This window comes from Engystomops pustulosus, chromosome 4 (assembly GCF_040894005.1).
Source record: "Engystomops pustulosus chromosome 4, aEngPut4.maternal, whole genome shotgun sequence".
In the NCBI taxonomy this organism is placed as follows: Eukaryota; Metazoa; Chordata; class Amphibia; order Anura; family Leptodactylidae; genus Engystomops; species Engystomops pustulosus.
Genome location: NC_092414.1, coordinates 62,553,566 through 62,569,071, shown reverse-complemented (window position 1 = coordinate 62,569,071; position 15,506 = coordinate 62,553,566). Strand labels below are relative to the sequence as shown.

General features: G+C 46.1%; 1 protein-coding gene across 9 annotated transcripts in view; it reads right to left on the bottom strand.

Moving 5' to 3' along the window:
• Positions 1–15,506, bottom strand: part of LOC140126526 (ranaspumin-like) — a 96,216-nt gene that overhangs the window by 21,693 nt on the left and 59,017 nt on the right. For 4 of the 9 annotated variants that reach the window (XM_072146071.1, XM_072146075.1, XM_072146066.1 and 1 more), the window contains 3 exons: positions 5,364–5,405; positions 5,153–5,183; positions 3,110–3,424 (listed from right to left, as the gene is read on the bottom strand). In XM_072146071.1, coding sequence (XP_072002172.1) covers positions 5,163–5,183; positions 5,364–5,405 — 63 coding nt within the window. In that variant the 3' untranslated portion in view covers positions 3,110–3,424; positions 5,153–5,162. Of the gene's footprint in view, positions 1–3,109; positions 3,425–5,152; positions 5,184–5,363; positions 5,406–15,506 lie in introns of those variants that run through there. The other 5 variants (XM_072146070.1, XM_072146074.1, XM_072146069.1 and 2 more) reach the window with 3 other exon arrangements.

Genomic DNA, 15,506 nt, shown 5'->3' with positions numbered 1-15,506 from the left:
CAGTTGGTTCTGGAGATGCTTCTGTCTAAGCAGTTCCACTCTCTACGGGCAGTAAAAACACATATCAATTTCTAATAATTAGAGTTGTTTCTTTCACACAGTTATAAATAAAGACTCACTGAATACTCTCTTTTACACCTTATTTAAAGGGGTATGCCCAATTTTACTGTTTGTATACTGAAAAGTTAAAGAGATCTCCAACATACTTTTTGTATCAATTCCTCGCCATTTTCTAGATCTCTGCTTGCTGACCTTCTATAGATTGCTTCAGTGTTTATTTCCAGTTTACAGAAACTGATGCACACACACAGCTCTGATTACTCTCTATGATACTAACGAGCCATGCGCCCGTGTGCCCATGGATAGATTTCTGTCCACTGGAAGTAAAAATAGAAGCTTTCTACAGAATGACAGCAAGCAGAGATCTAGAAAACTGTGCAGAATCAATACGGAAAGTATAATGGAAAATTGTATAACTTTTTCTTACCGTATATACTCGTGTATAAGCCGAGTTTTTCAGCACAAAAAATGTGCTGAAAAACGTCCCCTCGGCTTATACACGAGTCAATACACACATACATATACTTAAAAAATATTTAAAAAATAATAAACTTATATACTCATCCTCCGGTGGCCCGGAGGTGCAGCGCTGCTCCCCTGATGTCTGCGCGGGTCCTCTTCTGGCTTCCGTGTCCGTCTTCTGTCTTCTCTAACTTCGCGCTGCTGCTGACGTCATACTAGGCGGGGAACAATGGCGGCGCCCAGCACGAAGTTAGAGAAGAAAGAAGATGGGCGCGGAAGCCAGAAGAGGACCCGCCCGGACATCGGGGGAGCAGCGCTGCACGTGGGGGCCACCGGAGGTTAGTATATACGTTTATTTATTTTTTTAATGCTGGGCAAGCTGTATACTACTGGGGGCAAGCTGGGCTGTGCTGTATACTACTGGGGGCAGTGCTGTATACTACTGGGGGGCAGTGCTGTATACTATTGGGGGCAGTGCTGTATACTACTGGGGGCAGGCTGTATACTACTGGGGACTGGCTGTTTACTACTGGGGGCAAGCTGTATACTACTGGTGGCAGGCTGTATACTACTAGGGGCAGGCTGTATACTACTAGGGGCAGGCTGTATACTACTAGGGGCAGGCTGGCTACATACTGGGGGGGTCTGTGACCAATGCATTTCCCACCCTCGGCTTATACTCGAGTCAATAGGTTTTCCCAGTTTTTGAAGGTAAAATTAGGGGTCTCGGCTTATACTCGGGTCGGCTTATACTCGAGTATATATCTCGGGTATACAAACAATAACATTAATTTGCTGTAGTGGGAATACCCCTTTAAGGCCACAGGGCGCCCGAACTGACACATTTTTTTAATCTTTGGGGTATTATGATCACTGAGATACCAAATTCATATAGGTTTTATTATGAAACTAGTTTCATAAAGTGGCATTATTTATATATTTATATATGTATTTATTTATTCATTAATTTTATCTATTCTGAACCCCTATAAGAATTGCTGGACCATTGTACAAGCACTTCCTGTGTCTCCTCTTCCTTCTCATAGATTTAAAGCTCTTGTCAATAATGGATTATAACATACACTCACCGGCCACTTTATTAGGTACACCTGTCCAACTGCTCGTTAACACTTAATTTCTAATCAGCCAATCACATGGCGGCAACTCAGTGCATTTAGGCATGTAGACATGGTCAAGACAATCTCCTGCAGTTCAAACCGAGCATCAGTATGGGGAAGAAAGGTGATTTGAGGCCTTTGAACGTGGCATGGTTGTTGGTGCCAGAAGGGCTAGTCTGAGTATTTCAGAAACTGCTGATCTACTGGGATTTTCACGCACAACCATCTCTAGGGTTTACAGAGAATGGTCTGAAAAAGAAAAAACATCCAGTGAGCGGCAGTTCTGTGGGTGGAAATGCCTTGTTGATGCCAGAGGTCAGAGGAGAATGGGCAGACTGGTTCGAGCTGATAGAAAGGCAACAGTGACTCAAATCGCCACCCGTTACAACCAAGGTAGGCAGAAGAGCATCTCTGAACGCACAGTACGTCGAACTTTGAGGCAGATGGGCTACAGCAGCAGAAAACCACACTGGGTGCCACTCCTTTCAGCTAAGAACAGGAAACTGAGGCTACAATTTGCACAAGCTCATTGAAATTGGACAGTAGAAGATTGGAAAAATGTTGCCTGGTCTGATGAGTCTCGATTTCTGCTGCGACATTCGGATGGTAGGGTCAGAATTTGGCGTCAACAACATGAAAGCTTGGATCCATCCTGCCTTGTATCAATGGTTCAGGCTGGTGGTGGTGGTGTCATGGTGTGGGGAATATTTTCTTGGCACTCTTTGGGCCCCTTGGTACCAATTGAGCATCGTTGCAACGCCACAGCCTACCTGAGTATTGTTGCTGACCATGTCCATCCCTTTATGACCACAATGTACCCAACATCTGATGGCTACTTTCAGCAGGATAATGCGCCATGTCATAAAGATGGAATCATCTCAGACTGGTTTCTTGAACATGACAATGAGTTCACTGTACTCAAATGGCCTCCACAGTCACCAGATCTCAATCCAATAGAGCTTCTTTGGGATGTGGTGGAACGGGAGATTCGCACCATGGATGTGCAGCCGACAAATCTGCGGCAACTGTGTGATGCCATCATGTCAATATGGACCAAAATCTCTGAGGAATGCTTCCAGCACCTTGTTGAATCTATGCCACGAAGAATTGAGGCAGTTCTGAAGGCAAAGGGGGGGTCCAACCCGTTATTAGCATGGTGTACGTAATAAAGTGTAGTGAGTGTAGACCAACATTAACCACCAAATTTTATACTGCAAAGCGCTATAATATATCAGCCATAATATCCTTATAAATCTGTTCCTGCTCTCATTACAGATATACACAAGAGCTATTTCAGGACATTTGAAGGTCCTCCAATGGTCCTGAGAACGCAGATTGAAAGCAGGTAGTATGATTCTAGTATCATATGTAGGAAGTGATTCCAGACTTGTAGGGGATATAATATTCATACAAGAAGGAATTTTGGACCGTAAGAAGGTTTTTAATATAAAGCAAAAGCCACAAGAAAATATTTTATTTGCTCTGCTAAATTTTTATTAGTCTACTGAAAGCAAAGAAATTCATGAAAATATTAACAGGTTCTGTTTTTCACTGATGAACACAACACATTGTAACAAACCAGCGATGCCATCACATGATCGGCAGTGATAGTTGACGATAATACAACATGTGTCTTATGTCCGGAAGTAATATTTTCAGGCACGCCTTTATCAAAGATGCAGAGAAGAGATTGTGGCTACTATCCTTATGTGAAGAATTAGTTTGTAAGCATACCATTCTCCGAGCCTCTGTGACAACTTTCATGTTGTAGACTCATACAGTGCCTGAATAAAGGAAACATTACACATAAATGACAGTACAAATATGCAGTTATTAAATATGATGAGAGAAAGCCGTTCACTGCAATGACAGCTTACATTACTGGACTGTGATATCTCTGATGGAAGGGATGTGGAAGCATCCAACAACTCATTTACTGTTCCTCTGACAGTAATTAAAGCTCTGTTGCTTATTGTACAAATGAATAAAAATATATAGTTAATTATTAATATTTTTAAAACCTTTAATCACCATTGCAATTTTATTTTTCTATTCATGGATCTGTGTCTTGGCCCTTTTTGCTGGAGGGAGATCTGGTGCAAGGAGTCTAACCACACTGACTTTTCAAAAGTGGTGTAAAAGTTTTTAATGTACCGTATATACTCGAGTATAAGCCGACCCGAGTATAAGCCGAGGCCCCTAATTTTACCACAAAATACTGAGAAAACCTATTGACTCGAGTATAAGCCGAGGGTGGGAAATGCATTGGTCACAGCCTCCCCAGTATATAGCCTGTCAGCCCCTGCCCCAGTGTATATAGCCTGCCGGACCCTGCCCCAGTGTGTATAGCCTGCCGGACCCTGCCCCAGTGTATATAGCCTGCCGGACCCTGCCCCAGTGTATATAGCCTGCCGGACCCTGCCCCAGTGTATATAGCCTGCCGGACCCTGCCCCAGTGTATATAGCCTGCCGGACCCTGCCCCAGTGTATATAGCCTGCCGGACCCTGCCCCAGTGTATATAGCCTGCCGGACCCTGCCCCAGTGTATATAGCCTGCCGGACCCTGCCCCAGTGTATATAGCCTGCCGGACCCTGCCCCAGTGTATATAGCCTGCCGGACCCTGCCCCAGTGTATATAGCCTGCCGGACCCTGCCCCAGTGTATATAGCATGCCGGACCCTGCCCCAGTGTATATAGCCTGCCGGACCCTGCCCCAGTGTATATAGCCTGCCGGACCCTGCCCCAGTGTATATAGCCTGCCGGACCCTGCCCCAGTGTATATAGCCTGCCGGACCCTGCCCCAGTGTATATAGCCTGCCGGACCCTGCCCCAGTGTATATAGCCTGCCGGACCCTGCCCCAGTGTATATAGCCTGCCGGACCCTGTCCCAGTGTATATAGCCAGCCGCCGCTGTCCCAGTGTATATAGCCAGCCAGACCCTGCCCCAGTGTATATAGCTTGCCAGACCCTGCCCCAGTGTATATAGCCTGCCAGACCCTGCCCCAGTGTATATAGCCTGCCAGACCCTGCCCCAGTGTATAAAGCCTGCCAGACCCTGCCCCAGTGTATATAGCCTGCCAGACCCTGCCCCAGTGTATATAGCCTGCCAGACCCTGCCCCAGTGTATATAGCCTGCCAGACCCTGCCCCAGTGTATATAGCCTGCCAGACCCTGCCGGACAGATCGCATAAAAGATATACAGGGGTCGCCGGAAATGTGAGTTTAGATATATTTATTTTTTTGACTCGAGTATAAGCCGAGTTTGGGTTTTTCAGCACATTTTTTGTGCTGAAAAACTAGGCTTATACTCGAGTATATAAGGTATTAATACAATGTAAATCAAAGTGGATTTAATTTTTATAGCGATTATATATTGGAGATTAGCTATTATTCAGAAAAACAATTATTTAGCACTGAAGTATCCGATTAGTGTCAGTGGATGCTTTATTTTTATTGTACAAAGTTGTACTTTATAAGTATAATGACAATCCAAGTGACTAGGTACTACTTACCAGGTTATATTCATGGAATGAAACGTTTTAACTAAAATAAAGATAACTGTATTACTAACACAGGCAATAAAAAAAATAAAATTTAAAAAAAATAAAAAAATAAAATATATATATATATATATATATATATATATATATATATATATATATACAGTATATACATCTATAGTAAACATACAGTAGTTCTATATGATGTAGTGAAAACACTTACCAGAGAACATAAAGTATTCAATGTAGGATCCTCAACTGTAGTCTGCAGCAACAGAAATGAAATAACAATTTAAAACCAAGACAAAAAACTTCTGACAGGGGCTGTGCAGTTTGTAAGGTTGTAACGTTGTGTAAGGTTGTGTAAGGTTACTGTTTGTAAAATAGAAATGTATGTAGTTTTTCCAATATACTGCATATATATTCCTCACTGTTTCCTATCTCTGCATGGTGTCATTGAATGAGAAGCTTCAATGTTTACTTCCAGCGGATAGAAACTATCCCTAGTCATATGATGTCACACATGTGCACGGCTCGTTTAGTGATAGCTCAGTAATTAGAGTCATGTCTTATAATGAAAGGGTGACATCTGCAATTTAGAAGGTGTTGTACTTCACAATAACTGGGACTGTGAGATTTGAATTTGGCCAAGTTCAGCCAAACCCAAACCTGAAAATCTGTTTGGGTACCAAACCTGAACACGGACCCAAACCACAACGACTACGCAGGCGGAATTTAAACAGTTTATACTCAGTACTGATCACAAGTGGTTTAGGTCCTTGTTGGGGTTTGGTACCCAAACAGATCTAAATTAATGTACTGTATGTGTGTGCATTGGAATAAATGGGGCTCATTTACTAAGGGTCCGAATCGCACACTTTCGTCGGGTTTCATGAATTTTTCCGATTTGCGGCGAATTGCCCCGGGATTTTGACGCATGTGATCAGATTGTGGCGCGTCGGCGAGGGCTTTCACGCGACAGAAATCGGGGATGTGGCCTTCGGAAAACCCTAAGGATTTGGAAAAAGCGTGGAATTAAAAAAAAAATTGTCGCAAGAATAGCACTCACATACACCGAGACGGAGAAGGTGAACACCGGCGGACTTCAGGGCAGCGGCAACACCTAGTGGACATCGGGCGCACGACCTTAGTGAATCCCAGCAGAACCCGAATCAGCATTGGAGAACGTGCCGCGGGATCGCGAATGGACCGGGTAAGTAAATCTGCCCCATGGTGTCAGCATGCTGATGCCCTGCATCAATTTAAATGCAGCTGCCATTAGTGTCAATTGGTTGGGCTGGACCCAAACCAGGATCTGAACTTCTGATGAAAGGAACCCGGACCACCCAAATTTAGCACAGATCCAAACTTTGTAAATCGGTCTGCTGTTTGATTGTTTAATTTTAATTCAATTTTTGTGTGGTGGTGCAGCGAAGAAAAATGTTTTCTTCCTGTTGCAGTGTTGTAATAGTTTAAGCATTTTCAAATACAGTCTATGGCCAGCACAACAGGTAGGCACCAGCCAATGGCACCACTCTGCCAGCCTAATTGGGGGATACAATTCTGCCCATGGCCTCCACCATCAAAAAGGACACACATACAGATAATTGGTAGAACAGCCTCTCCCGCTATTGTCTTTGCTCCACAGCTGCAAGGGGCACAGCTGCAAAGGGCATGTCCTCAAATGTATGCATGAACCCCTTATTGTAAAATTGAGCATGCAAATCCTTTTATATTTAAAGGAAGCATGATGTATCACAAAATTATTGAATAATAGCTAGTAGAGATGAGCGAGCTTGCTGCTTGTTCGAGCATTAGCATACTCGCAACTGCTCGGTGCTCGGACGAGTATTTTGCCCGCTCGAGAAACTGTCATCTCACGGCTGTTCTATAAAAAAATAAAAAAACACAAAAAAATTCAAAAAACAAAAAAAACACAAAAAAAGTTTACAGTTTATATTTCTGTTTTGTCTATATAATAGACTTTAATTTTGAAAATGTTGAACCCGAGGGCTAGGGGAAGAGGATGAGGGCGTGGGCATGGGCGTCCAACTACTGCAGGGGTCAGAGGCCATGGTCCTGGGCGAGGTGAGACACCACCTGCTGATGAGGGAGCAGGGGAACGCCGCAGAGCTACACTCCCTAGCTTCATGTCTCAAGTTACTGGGACTCGTGGTAGAGCACTGTTGCAGCCAGAACAGTGCAAACAGGTGATGTCGTGGATTGCGGACAATGCTTCTAGCCATTTGTCCACTAGCCAGTCTTCCACGCAATCCACCCATGTTACCCAAGTGAGCACTCCTCCAGCTCCTCCACCTCAACCTCCTTCCCCCCAGTCTGCCCCCTCCTAGGAAAATTTTGCATTTGAGCTGGGATACTCTGAGGAACTGTTTTCTGGACCCTTCCCAGAGTCACAAACCACTTGTCAGGCCGGTCCCAGTCTGTGGGTCATGATGACCTTCTTGACGTAGTGGAAGAAGTGTGTAAAGAGGTGTCAGACGATGAGGAGACACGGTTGTCAGACAGTGGTGAAGTTGCTGTCCGGGCAGAAAGTCTGAGGGGGGAGCAGACTGAGGGATCGGAGGATGATGAGGTGACAGACCCAAGCTGGGTTGATAGGCCAGGTGAACACAGGGCTTGTGAGACGGAGGCGAGTCCTATACGAGAACAGGTTGGAAGAGGCAGTGGTGGGGCCAGATGGAGAGGCAGGGCCAGAGCTGGTGCATCAGCGCCAAATGTTTCACATAGTGAAGCTTCCGTGGCGAGGGCTAGATTTTCTGAAGTCTGGAGGTTCTTTAAAGAAACACCGGATGACCAAATGACTGTGGGGTGCAACCTGTGCCACACCAGGATCAGCAGGGGTTCCACCACTACTAGCTTAACCACCACCAGTATGCGCAGGCATATGAATGCTAAACACCCCACTCAATGGAACCAAGGCCGTTCACCTCCGGCTGGGTCCACCACTGCTCTTTCCCCTGTGTCATTTGCTGCCTCTGCTAGTCAGCCCCCTGCCCAGGACCCCGGCAAAACCACTCCTTCGCCTCCACGATCCTCCACAGCATCCACCAATGTCACCATGTGCAGTGTCCAGCTCTCTATACCCCAGACGCTGGAGCGCAAGAGAAAATACAGTGCATCCCACCCACATGCCCAAGCCCTCAACGTCCACATCTCCAAATTACTCAGCCTGGAGATGCTGCCCTATAGGCTGGTATAGACCGAGGCCTTTCGCAACCTCATGGCGGTGGCCGCCCCTAAGTATTCGGTCCCCAGCCGCCACTACTTTTCCCGATGTGCCGTCCCAGCCCTGCACCAGCACGTGTCAGACAACATCACCCGTGCCTTGACCAACGCCGTTTCTGACAAGGTCCACCTGACCACGGACATGTGGACGAGTGCTGCCGGGCAGGGCCACTATATATCGCTGACGGCACATTGGGTTAACTTGGTGGAGGCTGGGACCGAGTCTGACCCTGGGGCTGCTCATATACTGCCAACGCCGAGGATTGCGGGGCCTACCTCGGTCCAGGTCTCTCAGGCGTACTATGCCTCCTCCTCCTCCCACCCCTCCTCCACCTCCTCCTCCGAATTACCATCGCCGCTAAGCGACAGCAGGCGATGCTCAAACTGCTGAGCCTAGGTGATAAAAGGCACACCGCCCAAGAGCTATTACAGGGCATCACAGCGCAGACTGATCTGTGGCTGGCACCGCTAGCACCGTTGTGTGACAACGGCCGTAAACTGGTGGCGGCTCTGCAACTCGGCAGACTGACACATGTGCCATGCCTGGTCCATGTGTTAAATCTCATAGTTCAGTGGTTCCTCAAGACATACCCCAATCTGTCTGATTTGCCCACGAAGGTGCGCCGCATCTGTGCGCATTTCAGGAAGTCCACCACAAATGCTGCCACTCTCAGGGGGGTAGCGCAGCGCCGCCTCCAACTGCCCGCTCATCAACTGTTGTGCGACGTACCCACGAGGTGGAATTCAACATTAACCATGTTATCCAGAGTTTACCAGCAGCGCAGAGCGATTGTAGACTGCCAGATGTCAACTTCCACCAGAACTGGTAGTCAGGTCAGTCAGCTTCCTCAAGTCTACAATGAGGAGTCGACGTGGATGTCTGATATCTGTCAGGTGCTGAGTAACTTTGAGGAGTCAACACAGATGGTCAGTGGCGATGCCGCCATCATCAGCCTCACCATCCCGCTGCTTGGCCTGTTGAAAAACTCTCTTGTCAGCGTGAAGTCGGAAGCTTTGCGCTCGTCACAAGAGACGGGGGAAGAAGATTCCCTTGTTGATAGCCAAAGCACCCTCTGGTCTGTTTCTGAGCACGTATCGGAGGAGGTGGAGGAGGAGAATGTTGGCAAGACAGAAGCGGGAAGCTCCTTACCTGTTCAGCGTGTATGGGTAGAAAAAGAGGAGTTGGAGGAGGAGGAAATGGAGAGTCAGGCCAGTGAGGGGAGTGAATTCTTGCGCATTGGGACTCTGGCGCATATGGCAGATTTCATGCTAGGCTGCCTATCCCGTGACCCTCGCGTTCAAAGAATTTATTCCAGCACCGATTACTGGGTATTCACTCTCCTGGACCCACGGTACAAGCAAAATCTTTCCACTCTCATCCCTGGAGAGGAAAGGAGTGTGAGAATGCATGAATACCAGCAGGCCCTGGTGCACAAGCTGAAACAGTATTTCCCTTCTGACAGCGCTAGCGGCAGAGGGCGTACTTCTGCGAGACAAGTAGCGAAGGAGAGTAGGCGAGCAGGCAGCTTGTCCAGCACTGGCAGGGGTACGCTTTACAAGGCCTTTGCCAGTTTTATGTCACCCCAGCAAGACACTGTCACCTGTCCCCAGTCTCGGCAGAGTAGGGCTGATCTTTACAGAAAGATGGTGAGGGAGTACGTAGCTGACCATACCATCATCCTAAATGATCACACAGCTCCCTACAACTACTGGGTTTCAAAGCTGGACATGTGGCCCCGAACTGGCGCTGTACGCCTTGGAGGTTCTTGCCTGCCCTGCCGCTAGCGTGTTGTCAGAGCGGGTTTTCAGTGCAGCTGGTGGCATCATCACCGATAAGCGTACACGCCTGTCGACTGACAGCGCTGACAGGCTGACGCTTATCAAGATGAATAATGGCTGGATTTCTCAGGATTTCCATTCTCCACCAGGTGAAAGCAGCTCAACCTGAATAATGTATACACTCCTCCTCCTCATTTTCTTCCTTCTCCTCCTCTTAGTATACTAAAGCAGAGGAAACTGGCTATTTTTTGCCAGGGACAACTGGCTCTAGCTATAGTACTCTATGTATTTAATTTTTCTGGAGGGCCACCTATGCGGTCCTGTTTTAAACAATTATTGGGAGTGCCACATACAGGTACTCTATGTATTTAATTTTTCTGGAGGGCCACCTACCTGAGTATGCTGCCAAACTTTTGTCATTTACCGATATTATTTCAGCGCTACTTGCGCATCTGTTTACGTTCCCCTCCCCCGCCATAACCAGGCCAATTTCTTATAAGAATAGTACTACACTTGATCTTATAAAAAAGGTTCTTAGAAGTGCTGTTTGTAGCCCCCACCTGCTTTGAAAATTATAACTTTTTCTAAAGTAAACGCTTCTGGCCCCCAGGCCCATTTTGGTCAGGGAGGAGCCGAGAGACAGGGGCTTGGACAGGCGAAAGATCGCCTGGCAGCGGACCGCCAGCTCCATCCCAAGATCCAACTAACATAGTTTTAACTGCAGCACCTTTAATCTACTACTACCTTACTGCCTCCATACATAGTCCCCTTATCAAACAAGCTGTGTCAGGCTACATTTTTGGGTGTTTCACCAGATACATAATGGAACTCGGGCCATCTATTGCCGCCATGCTGGAGACCTGAAGTTTCAATCATAGCAGCGCAATATGGATGCCCCATACTGTCGCTCTTAATCATGGAACCATTTCCGAAAAAAATAAAAAAAAAGAACCGCTATGCTATTCCATTATTCCTAGATGAAATATTCAAACGACTCCGCCTCCTTTGAAAATTATAATTTTTTCAAAGTAAACGCTTCTGGCCCCCAGGCCCATTTTGGGTGGGGAGGAGCCGAGAGGCAGGGGCTTGGACAGGCGAAAGCTCGCCTGGCAGCGGACCGCCAGCTCCATCCCAAGATTAGGCAGCCTCAGAGGCATCCATGCATGCTGTTTCTGCTGTTTCCTGTCCATTTCGCCTCCATGATCCTCCACAGCATCCACCAATGTCTACATGCGCAACGTTCAACTGTCTGTATCCCAGACGCATGGAGTCGTCTCCATGGCTGCCTCCACATGTCGTCCCCTTATCAAACGAGCTGTGTCAGGCTCATTTTTCGGGTGTTTCACCAGATACGTTATGGAACTTGGTCACTATGTCGCCACCATGCTGTGTTATCGACTAAATATACCGTCAACCTTTTGTTCACATAGGGAATCATTTCAGCACTTCTTGCTCACCTCCTTTGGTTCCTCTCTGCTGCCTTAACCAGGCAAAATATTGATACATACAGTGCTACACGTTATCCTCGCCAAAAGGAATTTTTTAAATTGGTTTGAAGCCTGAGTCCATTTGGGTTATGTCGCCATGCCACTCTCTAGCCTGCCGCTGCTGCCGCTACCTCCGCTTGCCATCCCCTATAGTGTCAGGGTCAATTATCAGTCACTCTGTCATCGCCATGCTGTTGCCCATACTTTTGGCATAATGGTGCAATTAAGCAGCCTAAGAGGCATCCATGCATGCTGCCCCTGCTGTTTCCTGGCCATTTCCATGGTGTTTCTGAGGTTTCCAGGTGTTTGGCCAAGCTTCCCCGTGCAGAGCCTTGGTCCCCTTGAAAAATGCTGAAGTCTCCCATTGACTTCAATGGGGTTCGTTATTTGAAACGAGCACTCGGAAAAAGTTCGACTCGAGTAACGAGCACTCAAGCATTTTAGTGCTCGCTCATCTCTAATAGCTAGTTATTAGGAGCTTATAAATGAAATATGGCATAAACACCTTCACTATATACTTCACTTTGTGTGATGTCACATTAATACATGTACAAAGATTGAAACAGCCAAGCTTCACACTATAATCTCACCGGTTATTAATTCTGCTGGGACGTAAAACTGGGACGTAAAACTTGCTCTTAGTTACATCATGATTTCAGTGTTATGCAGTGGTACAATGTTGTGTGCCTGACAGCATTATCCGAAAACTGCTGTTCGCCATAAATGGCAATTTCCTCTGCAGCTAAGGTCGTAATGTTGTTGCAAGATAATAGCTGGGTTGGATGCTGCTATTGTGTTTTCCGCTGTCAACTATGATTAGCAGAGTTTGTTAGCGGTCTGCCTTCACTGCAGGGCTGCGATAGAAAAAAAACCCCCTGTTACATTTGCATCGGCTTGAATTTGAATACTAACAGATTATAGTGCACCTAATGAAACCCTAAGGCTGGATTCAGACAGCCGTTGCCCACCGCGCCGTAGCGCGCTGCTCACCCCCGCCCCTCTCCATAGGGATACATGGCGCACAGCCATGAAATGATAGGACATATCCTATGTGTGTGCTGCACCGTACCGCTCCCGTAGGGCGCCGTGCGCCCATTGCCGTCTATGGGGGATGTATATCGGACGTATATATGTCGGCCATATATACACCCCCCTATGCGGCAGTGTGAATGTAGCCCCTAATAATTAGCTAGTATTAAATAATTTTGTGATATAAAATTAAAGCAGCACGTTTATTTGTTTATCTATTAATTTAAACAAATAAAAGTTAACTTTCACCTATCTTACCATATCTTTCCCCCTTCCCCAATTTCTAATAAATTTACTGTTCGGTGTCGCACACTATGGTAGAATAGGATATCTGTCTATATTAGGGATAAATATATATTTTTGGGTTGGAATTTTATCTGTGAAATGCGGTATTTTAGTTAATAACATTGAATTAGAGAATGTATTATTTTGTTATCATGAGTATATTTAAGAATCTTGTTTTCATGGGAATATCCCTTTAAGTCCTACATATTCATTTTGATAATTTCCGAGAAATCTCTCTAACAAATCTATGAATTCTTTAATGCAGCAGGGTAATAAACATTTTTCAGAAAATGCCAAGGCAAACAAGCATAACCCCATATACGGACTCATATTAAAACATAACTTTTATTATAAGTCATTCATAAAAGGCATAAGTTATTGTTCCGTGCTAATAAAGAATTTTAAAAACATGAATATGTATGGAGAGTGTTATTGAAGGTAAATTATGAAGGTAAATTGTTTCAATTGCAGTTTAGAGCTATTATTTAGCAATAATTTTCTTTTGTTTTCATTGATCTTATAATATGAAAAACAGGAGAATTTATTTGTAATCTTTTTAAAAAGGAATAGAAATAGAGCCCAGACCACTCACGAATGCTGAGGGTTTACTATAGAAACTCATAATGGTATCAATAAAACTGGGCAAAAACCCAAATTTTAAGAGGGCAGCTCTGAGGTAATCCCAGCACACCCTGTTGAATGTCATTTTAGCACCAACCAACATGAATGCATATGGTACCCCCCTCAATTTCGCTATTTTAACAAAATGTAACTTTTTATTTTTAAACTTCTTTCACATTTTTTAAAATATATTTTAGCCCTCTCCAGGGTACTTGAACCCTAGGGGATGTGATGACTTGACTTGTGAATACATTATCCTGCAATACTACTGTAAAAAGAATGCGCCTGGCAGGATCTTTCACAGCACCTGCTATAACAGCCATGGGACAATATATATGTGTGTGAAGAACACATTGCAGATGTTTCCATACATCTGCAATGTGTTCTTCACACATATATATTGTTCTTCACATGCTATTTTGTTCGCACCGTTCCGCGCGTATCTCCCGACAAGTAAGCAGATGTGCCGAACATCTGTAATCTATTCTTCACTGTGTTTTTCACTTAAATGATCCTGTGTTCACTGTTTTTATTCTATTCTTCACTGTTCTTCACATCTGCTAACTTGTCGGGAGAAAATATATATGCGCGTAACAGTGAAGAATAGATTGCAGATGTTTGCATACATCTGCTAACTTATCAGAAGACATTCTTTTTCAATTACCGTATATACTCGTGTATAAGCCGAGTTTTTCAGCACAAAAAATGTGCTGAAAAACGTCCCCTCGGCTTATACAGGAGTCACAAGTTAAAATACACTTAAAAAATACTTAAAAAATAAAAAACTTATATACTCACCCTCCGGTGGCCCCGATCTGCAGCGCTGCTCCCCCGATGTCCGTGCGGGTCCTCTTCTGGCTTCAATGCCCGTCTTCTGTCCCGTCGCCGGGAGAGAGCAATGGCGGCGCCCAGCACGATGTACAGAAGACGGTGCGGAAGCCAGAAGAGGACCCGCGCGGTATCTGGGGAGCAGCGCTGCAGATCGGGGCCACCGGAGGGTGAGTATATAAGTTTATTATTTTTTTTAAGGCTGGGCAGCGCTGTATACTACTGGGGGCAGGCTGGGCAGCGCTGTATACTACTGGGGGCAGGCTGGGCAGCGCTGTATACTACTGGGGGCAGGCTGGGCAGCGCTGTATTCTACTGGGGGCAGGCTGGGCAGCGCTGTATACTACTGGGGGCAGGCTGGGCAGCGCTGTATACTACTGGGGGCAGGCTGGGCAGCGCTGTATACTACTGGGGGCAGGCTGGGCAGCGCTGTATACTACTGGGGGCAGGCTGGGTAGCGCTGTATACTACTGGGGGCAGGCTGGGCAGCACTATATACTACTGGGGGCAGGCTGGGCAGTGCTGTATACTACTGGGGGCAGGCTGGGCAGTGCTGTATACTACTGGGGGCAGGCTGGGCAGTGCTTTATACTACTGGGGGCAAGCTGGGCAGTGCTTTATACTACTGGGGGCAAGCTGGGCAGTGCTGTATATTACTGGGGGCAAGCTGGGAAGTGCTGTATACTACTGGAGGGCAAGCTGGTCAGTGCTGTATACTACTGGGGGCAGGCTGTATACTACTGGGGGCAGGCTGTATACTACTGGGGGCAGGCTGGGGTGGCGGTATACTACTGGGGGCAGGCAGTATACTATAGGGGGCTGGCTATATACTGGGGGGGTCTGTGAACAATCCATTTCCCACCCTCGGCTTATGCTTGAGTCAATAGGTTTTCCCAGTTTTTGGTGGTAAAATTAGGGGTCTCGGCTCATACTCGAGTATATACGGTAAATAAAACATTTTATTCCCGAACCATGGTCCCTTTGAAAAATGCTTGAGTCTCCCATTGACTTAAAAAACGCGCGTGAAAAACGCAACGAAAATGCAAAAAAAAAACGCGAACAACACCCGCGTGAAAAACGTAAAAACGCTA